General features: G+C 24.8%; 2 protein-coding genes across 3 annotated transcripts; both read right to left on the reverse strand.

Annotated features, from left to right (window-relative positions):
• Nucleotides 1-276: 276 nt before the first annotated feature.
• LOC110618991 (uncharacterized mitochondrial protein AtMg00860-like) lies at nt 277-660 on the reverse strand. The gene has a single exon (XM_021762256.1). The coding sequence runs from the start codon at nt 658-660 to the stop codon at nt 277-279; it is 384 nt and encodes a 127-aa protein (XP_021617948.1).
• A 15,973-nt stretch (nt 661-16,633) lies between these two features.
• LOC110618992 (protein PELPK1) lies at nt 16,634-17,331 on the reverse strand. Of its 2 annotated transcripts, XM_043958590.1 has the most exons (2): nt 17,069-17,309; nt 16,634-17,020 (listed from the first exon to the last, which is right to left on the reverse strand). In XM_043958590.1, the coding sequence occupies exons 1-2, from the start codon at nt 17,249-17,251 to the stop codon at nt 16,856-16,858; spliced, it is 348 nt and encodes a 115-aa protein (XP_043814525.1). In that variant the 5' UTR covers nt 17,252-17,309; the 3' UTR covers nt 16,634-16,855. The 2 variants fall into 2 exon arrangements, with proteins under 2 accessions (XP_043814525.1, XP_021617949.1); XM_021762257.2 differs by having other exon boundaries at nt 16,634-17,331.
• Between the last annotated feature and the right edge of the window lie 263 nt (nt 17,332-17,594).

The raw sequence follows: 17,594 nt of genomic DNA on the forward strand, positions 1-17,594 counted from the left end.
CAATCAACACACTAGGGTATAGAAACAGCTGATTTCAACCTCTTTAATCTTCCGTGACAAGATATCTGCTGCTTTGTTGAAAGCTCTAGCTTTGTACTCAATGAGAAAGTTATGTCCCATTAGTTTTGAAAACTAATATTATTGGGCTAGTGTACTTGCTTGCTGCAGTAGAAGGTGTTTCAAGCTCCTCTAGTATGTACGCACAATAAATTTTCTACCAATTAAGTAGGGTCTCCAATATTAGATATCAAGTACCAAAGCCATTAGCTCCATTTCCTAAGCAGACTTTGCTATTGATTTATTCGAAATGGCTTTGCTAAAATATGACACAAGCTTGTCTTGTTGCATTAGAATATCACCTACCCCACTACCTAAAGCATCACACTCAATCACAAATGGTAAGTTGAAATTGGGCATTACCAGTACTGGAGAAGTGACAATAGCATGCTTTAAAGATTTAAAAGATTTTTGTGCATTAATTGTCCACTGGAATTTTCCTTGATCTTCCTTCTTCAGTAGAGTTGTTAATGGCTTAGCAGGTTGTCCATATTGCACTATGAATCGTCTATAGTAGCCTGTAATCCCCAAGAATCCTCTTACTACCTCAATGGATTTAGGGACTGGCCAGCATATAATTGTAGATATTTTCCCAAAATCCATCTCTATGCCTTTACTGGAAATTACATGACCCAAATATTCTACGGTGGTCCTTCCCAATCAACACGTCTTGAAGTTAATATGAAATTGATCCCTGTGAAGTAGATTAAGCACTGTCTGCAAATGTCGCAAATGCTCATCCCACCTTTGCCATAAACCAAGATGTCATAAAAAAAAAACACAAGAACAAATTGATGAAGATAAGGCCGAAATAAATCATTCATTACCGCTTGGAAAGTGGCTGGGGTATTCATTAATCCAAAAGGCATGACAATAAATTCACAGCGTCCTGAATGCCTTTTGAAAGCTGTTTTGTGAATATTCAAGACAACAACACAAATATGGTGATACCCAAATTTTAAATTCAACTTTGTGACGTATCGAGTTCCTCCTAATTCATCGAGGAGTTCCTGAATGACAGTGATTGGGTATTTATTCGGAACTATGGCACAGTTCAATTGACGATAATCAACACAAAACCTCTAGTTTTCATCTTTTTTCTTGATCAACAAAACTGGGCCGAAGAAAGAAGAACGGGGCCGGAGAAAGGAGAAGTACTAGGTCTAGGTCTGATCACCCCTACTCTTAACATTTCAGATACTAACTTCTCAATTTCATCTGTCTGGATGTGCTCATATCGTAAGATACTGAGGTTGGTAGTAAAGATTTAATTTTGTTTAATTTTTAATTTTAATTAAAAATTCCTATCTTTCCAAAAGTCAGTTTGCAAAAAAATTGCACATTTACAAGTATCAAAACAAATGCTTTCAATCACCACCAAACAAATCAAAACAATATCATTCATTACGAGGATGATAGAATCCTAGCTATATTGTTTTAAACTGTTGTAAAACACTTTTGCATTTGAATTTGCAAAGCGAAAAACTTTCATCAATCATAATAATACTAATTTAGGTAAATTTGATAAGATGATATAATATTAATGTAACGACCCGAAAATCGGACCGCTACCGGCGCTAGGATCCAGATCGGCTTAAGGCCGCCGGGACCCGTAGCAAGCCTGACATGTAACCTGTAAACCTGTTTAATCCCATACATGATCAACAATCATACATAAAAACTTAAAACTTTTCTTTCATACATTCTATCATACACCAAACTCAACCTGTGCATGCACTGAACATTGCCATAATCATAAACTTGACCCCTCTGTGGGATCTCATCAATGCCCCCAATGGGTGGCATAACATGTGTTGAGTTGGCTAAACATCTATATTCATAAAACATCAAAGATCATGCATCAAAAGGGATTACAATAAACTATGGTCAAGTACACTTCTAACCTTAATATCGTTACATTACATATCTATACATCATTATACAATCTGTCATGTCCACATTCTAACTATTACATACATATGACTTCATTACTCTTCTTGACTTCTCTGTCTAACCCGTACCTGCAAACCTGGGGAATTTGGGAGAGGGGTGAGCTACTAGAGCCCAGTGAGCAGAATCGTAAAGCATTTAAAACACATGCTATCATGAAATGCATCACATCACAACTAATCATATCAAGGATGAACTCGTCACCATTTAGCCCTCTACATATTCCAATCATGCCAGGGGCGTAGTGCAGGCCACACCTGGTCTTTCTCTTATACATAACATAACATACATAATCCATGGTGCCGGGGGCGTAGTGCAGGCCACGTCCGGTCTTTCTCTTACATAGTGCCAGGGGCGTAGTGCAGGCCACACCTGGTCTTCCATACCATATCATCATGTCATAACATATGAGGGCTAATGGATCATTCAACATTCATCCACAACAACAACATATTATGCAATGCAACATATTCGTGATTTCTAATGCAAACAACCTAAAATATCACATGGCATCCGTGATGCATGAACATGCTCAAAACTGATTTATTTACTTAAAAGCATAAGAGTTATTCCACTCACCTCTGGCTAGCTCTGACAATGACTGAAGCAACTGACTCACTGCTGGGGTCCTCGGTTCCTCGGGTCCGAACCTACACAGGTGGACTCAAATTAGGGACCAAACAACCAGAACATAACTCTAAAAACATCCCCCAAAAACCCCCTAAAACATCATGAAACAACCATAGAAGAACATGCAAAGGAGGCCTGGACAGGGCACTTTCGGTGGCAGGTTCGGCGGCCGAAAGTCCCTCCAGAGCCGAAAGTCAGGCAGGTTCGGCGGCACCTTCGGCGGCCGAAGCTCCCAGACAGAGGCGAAACTCATGCATGTTCGGCGGCACTTTCGGCGGCCGAAACTCCCAGACAAAGACGAAAGTCTCCTTTCGGGGGCAAGCTTCGGCAGCCGAAGGCTGCCTCCATAAGAGGGTTCGGCGGCCGAAAGTCCTTTCGGCTGCCGAACCTGGTTTCTCCCAAAGGGCAGAAACTTGGTTCAAACATGCACAAATGCCTCCAAACTCAAACCATCATGCATTTAGCTCAACCAAAACATGCATACAAGCTCCTAGGGGTCTCAAACTACCTTAAACCCCAACTACAACACATCAAACACACATTACAAGCCACATTGTTCAAAAACTCATCAAAAACCCATAAACTCAACATAAGCTTACTCATGCATTTTCTACCCCATGAACTTCATAAAACTTACTTAAAACATAATATAAGCTAGAGATCGACTCTTACCTCTTGAAGATCGAGAGTAGAGGCGACCAAACTTGGAGTTGGGAGAGATTTGGGTTCTTGAACCTTAAAGCTCCAAAACTTTGCTCAAAAGCTCAAATCTTCAAAACAAAATTAAAACAAATGAAAAACTTGAAAGATCTAGAGGAAAAACATCAAAGATCGGTGAGGGACGGCGGAGAGCTCACCTTGGCCGAAAATGGGAAAAAAGCTCGCCCGTTTTCGGCTAAGGGACCCTTTTATAGTGGCTGTCCAGGCCACGTTCGGGGGCCAAATGTGCCTCCGCATGCATGCCATGTTCGGCGGCCGAACTTGAGGTTCGGCGGCCGAACCTGGGCTCCCCTCACTTATGCCTTTGGGGGCCTAAGGCTCACCCGAAATGCATGCATGTTCGGTGGCCGAACTTGAGTTTCGGCGGCCGAACCTGAGCTTTCCTCCAAGGTTGTTTTTATTCAAAAACTCATTTCCTCTTTACTTAAAATCATCAAAAACATTAAAACATTTCATGAAAACATGGTTTTACCCTTCTAGAGGTCTCCGACATCCGAGATTCCACCGGACGGTAGGAATTCCGATACCGGAGTCTAGCCGGGTATTACAATTAAGTTTATCTCTAACTTTTATTTTATCACACCCAACCACTAAATTTCACGCATATATATATATATATATATATAATCAATACTGAGAAAAAAATTAATTAATTAATTAAAAATATAAATATTTATAAGATTTGTTAAGATTTTTAGTTTTTATGAATTTTTTTAGCTAACATATATATTGAATTTATTTTTTAATTTAAAAATATATTTATAATAATAAATTGTAATATTTTTATCTTAATCAAAACCAAATATTAGTACTTCATATACATATTTTTTTTTCCTAAATAATTTAGTAAAATATATATTAACATACATAATAATTAAATTTAAGAATATTTTTCCCTCTTAACTATTTTTTAGATGGTCATTGTTAATTAAAGCATTAAATTACAAGAGAACATGAAATCTTCACTGCTCTCCGAACTAAAAAATGAGCATTTTTACTTTATCTCTTCTTACATAGTTGAAAAAAAATCGTGATAAATGATCGAGAAATATTTAAAAATATTTTATCCAAGCTTGATATTGATGAAAATATTATCCACATCATAGTGCATATAATTTTTTTAGTGTCAAAAATATTATTGTGTTAGACAAATAACACTAAAATATTCTTTATAATATAACTATTTGGTTTATAATTAGCTAGATTTTTTATATACACTCTTCTCCTAGAGATGTAAAAAATTATTATGAGTCATTTAAATTTTTTTTAATAGAAACATTATTTACATCATTAAGAATTATAGACCATAAAAAGCACATATGAGTTAAAAAAAAATAAACTAGCTTGAATGTTCAAATTTTATTACTAGATCCAAGGATAAATCTCTAGGTGTTGTAGAATTATATATTGTTGATAATTATAGTTAAGATTATAAAAGTAAATACCGAGTCATATGAAGAATAAAGAAGTAGATATTTTCTCCCTAGTTTAGGTCATTGCCTCCTGAAATCATGGAACTTAATCTCCAAATCTTAACATTAAGAAAAGTATAAAAGGTACATTCATCAATTTAAAACAAATATTTTCAAAATCTCAACAATATAAAACATAAGGAAAAAAAGTAAAATCCATAGTTGAGTTTACAAAATGAAGAAATTTGGACTTTTCATCTGTTGTATTTCACTGTTGATTATATTTTCCTTCTTTTCTGTTTCAAATGCTCAAGAGAAAGAGAGCGCAGTGACTAAAGAGAAAAAACTCGCTGCTGCCAATGAGATAAAAGGTGAAGTAGAAGCCGATCCTGAAACCGAAAAAGAAGCTGAGTTACAAGACGCTGCAGAGGCCTCTGCTCCTGGCGGGGAGGCCTCTGCTCCCGGCGGGGAAGCCTCTGCTCCCAGCGGTAAAGAAGCCTTTGCTTCTAGCAGGAAAGAAGCCGAGAAAAAAGCTAAAAAGTAAGATGTTTGCAAGATTTTTCCATGATGTATCCAGCAGAAATAAATTAAGAAAGATTTAATTAGCAAATTTCTAAATAAATAAAATTTTCATATTTACCATATTCTTACATGTAGTCACTCTATCCATGGAGAATTAAGTTAATAAAGAAGCTAATTATTGAATTTCCAAATAAGTAAATGATTTATGTTTACAAAATTTTTACATGCTTCATAGTAAAAGAATTAGCAAACATTCATGTATTAATTTAATATTACAAGAATATTAGAAAAAGATGTAAGTTAACTATTAAACAGGTTAGATTGAGAATAAATTCTCTCCGTTAGTGATAAGTGGGAATAGCAAGGTGACCTAGTTAACTAGTTTCCTAATTTATTTTTTTTTACTGTAAATTCAATTAAATTTATATACTTTTTAAAGGCTAAATAAAATGAATTTAATTTTTTTCAATTAAATCCATGACTTTATAGCCAAATAAGATATGATATAATATAATATTATTTTATATAATACAATATCTTTTATAATAAAATTTATTTTTATAATTTTAAAAATTATTTCTAGTTTCTATTTTTTAATTTTCATATTAATTAAAATACTAAAATTTTTGGTATTTTAAATTACAGAAAATAGTATTTATTATATTAAAAAATATTATATTAGATTATAATTTACTTAACCATTTGAGCAAAAATATGAAGGTCTATTTGGCTTTTGAATAAAAATATAGGCATTTAATTAGACTTATTTTTGTTTTATTTTTGTCCCTCTTTCACTAGAATATTATAAGCGTATTAGGTTATTTAGTACTTACAAGTATTAATTTCTTTTGTTGAAACTTCAGATTATAAGTATTAAGTATGTATTTTTTTTTTTTTAATCAAAAGAACCAGTGAGTAGAAGGTAAAAGTGGAGATCATGAAAAAATGGTAGAAAGTGAGCCGAAGAGATAATATCTCAATGGAATCTTAATAGAATTTATTTATATAATATATAATTGAGTTTAAAATAGATTTGAATTTAAAAATTAATAAAGAGTTCAATAATAAATCAAATTTTATATATAAAATAGTATTACCTATCACCACTTGAAGTGTATTTATTTTAATATTTTATATATATATCGGCTACAACATTTAGACAATTTCCTAATTCTGGGGATATTATATATATAACAATTATGAGTGAGCTGTGTTCGGTTCAAATTGAAAAAATCGATCGAATTGAATCGAATTAAAAATTTGGTTTAATTTTTTATATATTTCAGTTCGGTTCGGTTTTTAATTTCAGAAATTTCGATTATTTCCGTTCGGTTCGATTTTAATCAGAAAAAAATCAAAAAAACCGAACCAAACCGATTAGTGATAATAATATGTTTTTTCAATAATATAGAGAAATTAAATTATATTAAGATTAAAATATTTTAATTAAATTTTAAAATACTAAAAATAAAGCGTAAAAAATAAAAAAATTATTAAAAATCAAAACCGATCAAATCGAACAGAATCGGACCGGTTCGGTTCGATTCGGTTTCTGACCAAAATCAGTTCGGTTCAATTTTTATAAACACTAAAATTTCAATTTTGGTTTATTCGGTTCAGTTCGGTTTTGAACCGAACCAACTGAATATTCACCCCCTAGCAACAACAATATTTAGAAAAAAGGGAAGGTTGTATTGAAAAGAAGAGGTGATCGGCTAGTTCTTTAGGATTTACGCAGCATGCTTCTTTTATTTGTATATTTTTGTGGGTAGCATTGTCTTTAATATGTAGGTTTGTGTCCTTAATAAGTTGCATATATTAAACAATTTTGCAGTTTATCATTCCCAGATAAAGTATGGAGTAGTGATTTCTGAGAATTTATACACAGTTAGCATATAATATTCTATCATCTATGTATTAAAAAAAAAAAAAACTGAATTTTTAAAACTTTACACAAAATTTAAGATAGTGGGATAGAAAATTTTGTATTAAAAGATTATTTCTTTATCTCTATAAATTTTTAGAAATAAATAAACATTTGTCTCATTTATTACTATCCTAAATATAATTAGTGACAGGAATAAATTTATATGCAACTTATTAAGGACACAAAACTACATGTATATTATTTTAGAAATAAATTAAATTATTAATTTAATAGTGTAAACTAACAATTTTTTTTCTAAATTATTTTTAGAATTAAATAAATTTTACTCTAATTAAATTTTTAGACGTAAATTGACTTATATTTCCAAATTAATTTTTTAAATCATTAATTATTAATTTAAATTAACTATTTTTAAAAATATAATTTTTATTAAACAATAATAACCGAAAAAATCCTAAAGGACCTTTTGATTGAGAATTAAAGATTGTATTAATAGAGAAACAAAAGTCCTTACTATAAAAAAGAGAAGTCAAGATGTGGGATCAATTTATGGTTGTGCTTTCATTCTTTTTTATAAATGCTGCTTTAATTTATATTTCTAATTTGAAATTTTAATTTCCTTAATATAGATAATTAATTGCTATAAATATTAATACATTATTATAATATATAATTAAATTTATTATAATATTTATAAATTTTTAAAGCACATATTTAATTATCAATAATATTTGAACATATTTAAAAAAATATTATGAATATGCTGATAAATGTAAATACATATTATTTATAATTAAAAATATATAATTTACAAAAAATTATTATTATAAAACTTATTTTTATTATTTAAATATTTATAATGCAATTATATCATCTATATATATAAAGTTGATTTAAAAGTGACATATTTCAATTCATGCACTTATATCGAGTGACACATTTAAATTTATGTATTTGTATCAAGTGACACAATTAATATATTTTATTTTTATTTTTAAATTATATTTTTATATTTAATAATATTATTACTTAATATATCCATAATAAATATAATTTATTTTCTTTATGTTATAATATATATGACTTTTAAATTCCTTTCATTATTATTAATTTATAACTTTTTAATTTTCTATAATATTTTAATATAATATATTAATTTATAATTAAAAAATTAAATTAAAAATTAATTATATTTTTAAAATAACCAATAAAAAAATACGTATTTATCTTTCTAACTATAAAATATAAAAAATAATATATTTAAATTTGTAATACGTCATTCTAATTATGTTTTTATTATTAATAAATAGTAAATAGAAAGTTAATAGCAAAAAAAAATTTATTACAATTATATTTTTGTTTTTTTAATTAAAATCTAATTTTTTTTTAAAATTGTTTCAATTATACTTATCAAAAAATTTGATCTTTTAAAATTGCTTTGATTATATTCAACCATTATTTCTGCTGTTAAAAACTAATGAAATTAGTGACCACGGTAATACTATATCAGTAAATTTTAAAGTAAAATTGATGATAATTTAAAAGTATAGAATAGAATTGCAATAAAACTAAAAATATATAATTTTTTATAATTATTTATTTTATTAATTTTTTAAAATTTATATTAAATGTTAATATAATTTTAAAAAATAATAAATTAATATTATATTTGAGAGTTAAAAAAATAATTTAAAAAAAAACATTTTAAAAAATTATTTTATTATTTTTAATATTTTCAAATTGAATCATGTTAAATATTATTTTAAATTATATTTTAAAATTTCATAACTAATATATTTAACAAGATTATTTTTTTAACAATAATTTTAAAAGTATATTAGATAAATTTAAAAAAAAATCGTTTGATAGTTATTTTAGTTAAAATAAAATTAAGATAAATTATTATTATTATAAAATTAATGATAAAAATTAAAATAAAATTAAATAATAATAATAATAATTTTTAAATATATTTAATAATAAAAAAGAATAACTTAATAATTTTATAAGTTTTGGAGCGTATAAGTACCAGTAGGGTGTATTTGTTAAATATTAAAAAATAGAGTTTTACCAATAAAGGTGTAGGTGGAATTACAATAAAAATAAATTATAAAATAATTTAATAATTTTATAAGTTTTCAACTATACAAATAGCGATAGGATGCATTTATTAAATATTAAAAAATAGAGTTTAATTGATAAAAAATAAAGGTGTAGGTGAAATTACAATAAAAATAAATTACAGAATTTTTTATGATTAATTCTAAATTTTTTACGATAAAAATAAAGGTGTTGAGGTAATAAGTCATGTGGCAATTTTCTTAGTTTTGTAACAATATAAATAACACCAAATACAATTAAAATAACTTTAAAAAATTAAATTTTAATTAAAAAAATACAGAGTATATTATAATAAAATTAAAAATATAGGTCATTTTTTCCGTTAACTCATATATATATATATAATAGATTGATAAGTCAAATAACTAATTCTAAATATTTATATATGCTGGGCAAATATATTTATAATTTTTTTATGTATTTTTAATTTTATTTTTATATAAAATAATAATTAATGTATATATAATAAAAATAATTTATTTTTTAAATCAGTATTAATGCTGTTTTTGATTTCCTATTACTTTTTAATAATATAATTTTATTATATTTATTATAATAAATATAATTAATTATTTTTTAAATCACTGTTAACATAACCTTTTATTTTTTTTATTATTTTCTAATATAATAAATAAAATTTGTATTATATTTATTATGACTATTATATGACTTTTTAATATTATACTATTTTTAATATATTATATTATTAATATTGCAATAAAAATTTTATTGTATTTTTATTATTAAAAAATTATTATATTTTTTTATTTATAATAAAAAACTTTATTATATTTTTTATTTTAATAACAAATAAAATATTAAAAAATATATTTATAAAAATTAAATAAACACTGTATAAAAGGATGTTTGGACAATTAAAAAAACATTTTTACTGTATAGCAATAATTTTATAACAAAAGAATATATAAAAAAATTTTATTACCTGGCAGTATTATTGTTTATTTATTGGGTAATTTTATAAAATCATAATTAATATAATTTAATTATAAATATTCTGTGAATAATTATATAAAATAAATATATATAATCGATTAAAATTATTATAAAAAATATTAATTTAGATAAAAATATAAAAAATTAAAAAAATTAATCTAATTGATTGTATTAAATATTATCAAATTAAAATTTTATTAATTTAAATAATTATAAAAATTAATAAAAATAATAATAATTAAAGTATAATAAAAAATAAAATTATAATTTTAATATGTGTGATAAATATTAAACAACTAAATTATTAAATTTAAATTATTATAATTTATTTTATTAATAACTATAATAATTTTAGTCTCTTCATTTATAATTTTAATTATTCATTATATATAAAACTCATTAGAACGATTTATATTCTATATATTTCTTGACAGTTTCATTTCTCCAATTATAAATGGTCCATATTTTTTTAAAAAAAAATTTCTATTATTTTATTAGTACCTAATATAAGATGCATAGTTATACTACCCTCAACAGTCAACTCAGTCATCTTAATTAAATTAAAGTTCAACAACGAGTTATTTATATATTTTGAAAAAATCATTCGTTTTTTTTAATAATAAAATATATTTACGTGAATCCATTCGCCTAATATAATTAATATACTAAATTTTACCACTTAAAAAATTGATATATTTAAACGATACTATGATAAAACATAATTCTCTTTCTCTAATACCACCACTACTATTAGGGGTGTGCATTCGATCGGTTCGGTTTAAAACCGAACCGAACTGAATAAACTAAAAATCAAAATTTTAGCGTTTATGAAATTCGAACCGAACCGATTTTGATCAGAACCGAACCGGTCTGATTCGGTTCGGTTTGATCGGTTTTAATTTTTAATAATTTTTTTATTTTTTACACTTTATTTTTAATATTTTAAAATTTAATTAAAATATTTTAATTTTTATATGATTTAATTTCTCTATATTATTGAAAAAATATATTATTATCACTAATCAGTTCGGTTCGGTTTTTTCGATTTTTTTCTAATCAAAACCGAACCGAACCGAAATAACCGAAATTTCTAAAATTAAAAACCGAACCGAAATATATAAAAAACCGAATCAAAATTTTAAATCGATTCGATTCGATCGATTTTCTCAGTTTGAATCGAATACTGCTCAGCCCTAACTACTACTCCAATCCACCACTATTAAAATTTAATAAATTTTATTTTTTAAAAAATATAATATTTTAACAGAATTTATTATTATATATTAATAATATATAACAATAAACGCTATAATTGAGTTTAATGGTGTATTAATTCGTGCTTATTATTATTTTGAATTTAAAATTTTATAAAAAATATTTTATTTCTTTTAGTATGAAGTTAATTTATATAAAAATATTATTTTATAAAATAATATTATATAATATTAATATAAAAATTTTAATATCCGCACAACTTGTGAATAAACGAGTAATTTATTTATATGGTCTATCAAGACACTAATTTTTTATTTAAAAAAATAACTCTTTAATAATAAATTAAAAAGAATACTTTAAATTTTTTGATATAAAATAATTTTTACTCGTTGAAAATATTAATAAAATTTTTATCTCACAAAAGTTTATTATTAAAAAAATAATATAATACGGAAATATTAATAAATTTTTTATCTAAAAAACTCAAAATTAGAAATAAATAACTTAACTAATAAGTTTTTGTTTCAAAAAATTAATTATTAAAAACAAATAATATAAGATTTAAAAATTAATAAATTTTTATCTCAAAAAATGTATTATTAGAAATAAATAAATTTAATATTTAGAGGTTAATAAGTTTTGTTTTAAAAAATTAATTATTAGGAACAAATTATATAAAATTTAGAGACTAATAAATTCTTGTTTAAAAAAAATTCATTATTACAAATAAATAATACAAATTTTAAAAACTAATAAATTTTTATCTCAATAAATAGTTATTAATAATAAATATTTATATTTTATTTTATCTGAGACAATACTCTTAGTTATTGATAATTATAATATTTATATAAACTTATTGCTCTTATTAAATGTATAGCCATATTTTTATTATTAATTACTCATTGTTATTATTACAAAATATTAATAATTTTATATTTTTATTTTAATTTAAATATTGATTTTCAATAGTAAATTATATTTAATCAATCTATAATATTTTTATTTTTTTAATAATAAAATTAAAATAAAATATTATATTGAAATAGCAGCAGGATGGGACCACAATGGGGTGGGGATTGCTCCCTCCATTCCCGCCATATGGAGCGGCACAAATGAGTTTGTGTATAAATTTTCTTTATCTTTTAATTTCTTTATTTTAGTTTTATCAATATAAAATATTAATTTATTTATTAAAAAAATTAAATTATATAATAAAAATTTAAGTTTTGAACGTACCCATTACACCTCCTCAACACAGGAAAATACAACGTAGAAATACTCTAAAATATTAGTACTATACAAGAGTGAGCATACCGTTGGATTTGATTTAAAATCAAATCGAATTAAATGAATTAAAAATTAAAATTTTAATATTATAAAAATTAAATCAAATCGATTTTGATTAGAAATTAAATTGAATTGAATCAGTTTAATTCAGTTCGGTTTGATCAATTTTAAATTTTAATAATTTTTATATTTTTTACTTTTTATTTTTAATATTTTAAAATTTAATTAAAATATTTAATTTTAATATAATTTAATTTTTTTATATTATTAAAAATAATATATTATTATTACTAATTAATTCGGTTTGATTTTTTTAATTTTTTTAATCAAAATTAAATCAAATCAAAAAAATTAAAATTTTTAAAATTAAAAATTAAATCTAACCGAATTAAAATAAATAAAAAATTAAATTAAAATTTTAAATTAATTCAGTTTGATTAATTTTTTCAATTTAAATACTATGAGACCTAATACTAATACTATATTGTATTAATTCTGGTCCATCCTCACATATTTTTAGATCAAACAAAAACTAGCAATACCGTACCATCACCGCTACCGCTGGATTTACACAAAGCCAAGACGGATTATGGACCCTGAAATTTTTTAACTTACTTTGGAATATTCATATAATTTTTCATTAACTTCAGAAAAATTATTATTAAATTCTTTAAATTTTAAAAATTTTATTAATTCGTTTCTATTTAAAAATGACCTAATTAAAAAAATCTTTATATTTTATGATATTAAATTTTTAGCATTTCTATATATCTTATTTTAATTTATTTAAATTTAAATATTATTTAGTTCATTTAATAAAATTAAAATAAGTGATTAATTTTTTTATTTTAAAAATAAATAAAACAATTTGATTTATAAAATATAAATATATTTTACTAATAAATTTTTTAAAAATTTCATGATTTAATACTAATTGTTTTATAAATAAAATACCTAACCCCTAATACTATTCTTACAGTAATCATCCATATGCCTCTCCATCTTTATTTCTGTGCAATTTAAATTTTTTTTTATTTTTAAAATTTCAATTCTAAGTATTTTACTTAATTTTTTTTTAAAATAAACTATTCACTCGTTATTTTAAAAAATTTATAGTAATGTTAAATTATTTCAATTTAAAAAAATAAATTTTAAATTTTTTAAAATTGGGTTTAAATTTAAAAAAATAAATTCTAAATTTAAAAAATTGAATTTAATAGGTAACAAGGTAGATTATCTAAATTTAAAAAACTTAAATATAAATAAAAAAATAAATTGTATTTTTATGGTCTATAGATTATATTATTCAGATTAAAAGAAAATAATTCTAAAAACTCATATGGAATATTTTATATGTGTAAATTTGATTCAATTTTAATTGCTTTATTTAAATTTGAATCTCAATTTAAAATATATTAAATTTCTATGCAACCACTGAACTTAAATTTTTTTGAAATAAGTAAAATTAAAAATATATTAAAAAATAGAAAATTTATATTTTAGTCCCTAGATATTACCATTATTAACAAGTCAGTACCTATATTTTCAGAAAACTATTAAAATGTCTTTAACTTTTTTCTCTATCAACGAAATAATTTTTCTGTCATCTTTTCCATTAAAAATAGATAAAGGATGAGAGAGAAAATTTTTAAAATCCAATATTGCATCAAATAAAACCCCTTATTAATCATTGAATATTGTTATTATTAACAAGTCAATCCCTATATTTTCAAATATCTATTAAAACGTCATTATCTTTTCTCATATATTAAAACGTCCTTATCGTTTTTTTTTATCAACGAAATAGTACTTCCTCCTCCTCAAAAAAGAAGAAAAAGAAGAAGATGATGATGAAGGCAAAGAAGAAGAAAAAGAAAAAAAAAAGAAGAAGAAAGAGGAAGAAGAATCAATGAAGAAGAAAAAGGAAGAGAAAGAAAAAAAAGGGGTAATTTAATGTTTTGCTATATTTTTAACGACAAAAATAAACAAAATGAATATTTATAAAATTGGGCGCCTATGCACCCAGCTAACTCCTATTAAATGGGTTAATAAGGCAGGTTGAAAATTATGATTATTCGCTGAATATTTATTAAAAAAATCTCATATAATTACAAAATCACAAAACATATTTGTAACATATATACCCAAAACACCCATTTCCATTGAATTCTTATTATATTATTTTTGTGCCTTTTCTTCCCCATTTGTTTACTTTTTTTTTTTTATGCTTATTCTGTATCTTTGTTCTATTAATCTGTTTAAATAGCCTTACATCCAATGCATTTGCTTGTTTTAGGAATTTTGAGTCAGCACATTTAAAACCATTATAATAATTCTACTCTATATAATATAATGGAGAAACATAATGTAAATTTATCTTTGATTCAACAATACCTAATTTTTTTCCTTTAATTTTTTTGACTTAATTTGTTCATTTTTTTCCTTTTCTTTTTCCAAATAACTTTTTTTTATTTAAATGAGAGTATGTAATTAAAATATGTATAAATATAAAAAAATTATATTAATTTTTTTATTTTTAAAATGGGGATTGAAGATTGAGAGAGTAGAAGCTAAAATCTTTCCGATTTATTTAGATGCAGGCTAAGCTTATGAGTACCAAACATAATAAATTATAGTGTTATAAAACTTATTTTACATCCAAATATATATATATTTTTTAATTAAACATATCTAAATTTATATCGTTTTTTCATAATTAATTGAAATTTTATAATACTTTAATTAATTAATTATTTATTTACCCTCCTAATTGGGAATTGATATACGTGGTATTATATATTCTAAAATTTATTTTTAGATTATATTTGGAGCTCATCTAGATTTCTATAATTACTAGATATTTACGTGTGTATATCTTTTTTAATTAATATATTATAAACGTCTGATAAATTATTTTGTATTTATAATTTCTAACTTAAAACTTCTGTATTCCATTATAATTTATGAACATAATGTGTATGTGTATAAATATAATATCATCTATAAATTTTTATAATTATTGTTATTGTTATATAATATTTTTTTTTATTCAAATGAGGTATAAGAGCGAGTAGAATTGAGAGGCTACATAGGGTAGTCCTGTAAGTGGCTCAAACTCTTTCAACTAAGTTTAATAAAAAAAATATAAAAAATTAATTTATAGGTTTATTAAATTTTCGTTTTAAGATTTGTAGTTTAATTCAACGGGATTTAATTTTATGTTTAATAATACTATAATATTATGTCATTTGCAAATAATAGTAATTTTTTATTAACGTAAAATTCATATCATAAAATATTATATTTACGTAAAATTAAACACATATCTTAAAATAAATTACATATTCGAAATAAAAAAATTAATGGTAAATTGATGATGTGCAATTAAAGCCTAATTCAACACATATGATTGTATTTTTTGTATTTTTTCTATTTTAATATTTAGTTTTGTGTCTTAGTCTTGACCAATTAGGGCCTATCTAGTTCAACACATGATATGCATATCTTCACATAATTAGATCTTTCTTTTGATTTCTCTATAAAATTTCTTCATAGTTATAGAGAAAAAGGTTTTTTTCTATCATAATAAGAAAAGTAAAATCATATTTATTTTATTTAATCTACAATTTTAATTAAATTGGTGGTTCAGAATTGTTTTGAAAAATTAAATTTTAGATAAAAATGTATAATTTTTTTTTTCAATTTTAAGCCACCAGCAGTTTCTAATTTCAGTAATTCATAATATTAAGCAGTATAATTTTTTTTAATTAATAACAACGTTTAATTTTTAAACTCAGTAATTCTCTTAGCCTCTACGTGGAAGTGCTTGGATCATCAACTATTTAATAAGATTGATCACAACCATACCCAAAATCAAACAAATAAGCTGGATCAACTTTATATATAGAATATAAACCAACAACGTACATCACACAAATATATGAAATAGAAATATTATAGGACTAACACTCACTTCAAATTTCATTGTATATATGTAATATATGAATTAATTTCAGAAGACGTGAATGATTGATCAATGTGAAAGATGAAGTCATCACTGCAAGATCAAACATCGAAACATTTATGGTATATTTGTCTAAGGACTGGTAGTTGATTGAGGAGGTTTAGTGTCCTTCGTAGGGAACGTGGGTTTTGGCAACTCAGGCAAGTGGGGAAAAGTTGGCAGTTCAGGCTTTGGCAGCTCAGGCAAGTGGGGAAAAGCTGGCAATTCAGGCTTTGGTAACTCAGGCAATTCAGGTTTTGGAAGAGTGGGAATTTCAGGCTTTGGTAACTCGGGCAATTCAGGTTTAGGAAAGGCTGGGACTTCAGGTAATGGTGGAAGCTCAACCTTGGGCACTGAAGGCAATTCAGGCTTGGGAAGCTCAGGTACCTCAGGCAATGCTGTCTCCAGAAGATGTCGTGCATCTACAGAGATTGATAGAGTGATGAGTGAGAGCAGAACGATGAGGGAAGAGGAGGGAAGATAGGCCATAATTTGGGGACAAGATCAACCAGCTGCAAAGTGAGTAGTAAATAAAATTTCTCCCCAATTTTGTTGTGCGTGTTGATAATTCACTTGTGTTGAGCTTTTATAGAACTGGGAAGTGGAGAATGGGGAATCTTCAAAGGCAATTTGGTGGGAAAACTTGTGTCTTGTTAGCTCAACTTCCCACCAACACCGTGGCTAAAAGATTGATAATAAGCTAAAATATGGTTCTTACTTGTAATCATCCTCAGAAATCAGAACACTTGTCAAGTTCAAGCATTTTCACCTATTTAATAACTCACCCCTTTCTTGTTCTAGCTACAGAAGAAAAGATTCTGAAGAATGGTTC

The sequence above is a fragment of the Manihot esculenta genome, chromosome 7 (genome assembly GCF_001659605.2).
Source record: "Manihot esculenta cultivar AM560-2 chromosome 7, M.esculenta_v8, whole genome shotgun sequence".
Lineage (NCBI taxonomy): Eukaryota > Viridiplantae > Streptophyta > Magnoliopsida > Malpighiales > Euphorbiaceae > Manihot > Manihot esculenta.

What these genes read in the sequence shown, in the direction of transcription:
- LOC110618992 (XM_021762257.2), bottom strand. Translation starts at nt 17,251, where the DNA reads ATGGCCTATCTTCCCTCCTCTTCCCTCATCGTTCTGCTCTCACTCATC.
- LOC110618991 (XM_021762256.1), bottom strand. Translation starts at nt 660, where the DNA reads ATGGATTTTGGGAAAATATCTACAATTATATGCTGGCCAGTCCCTAAA.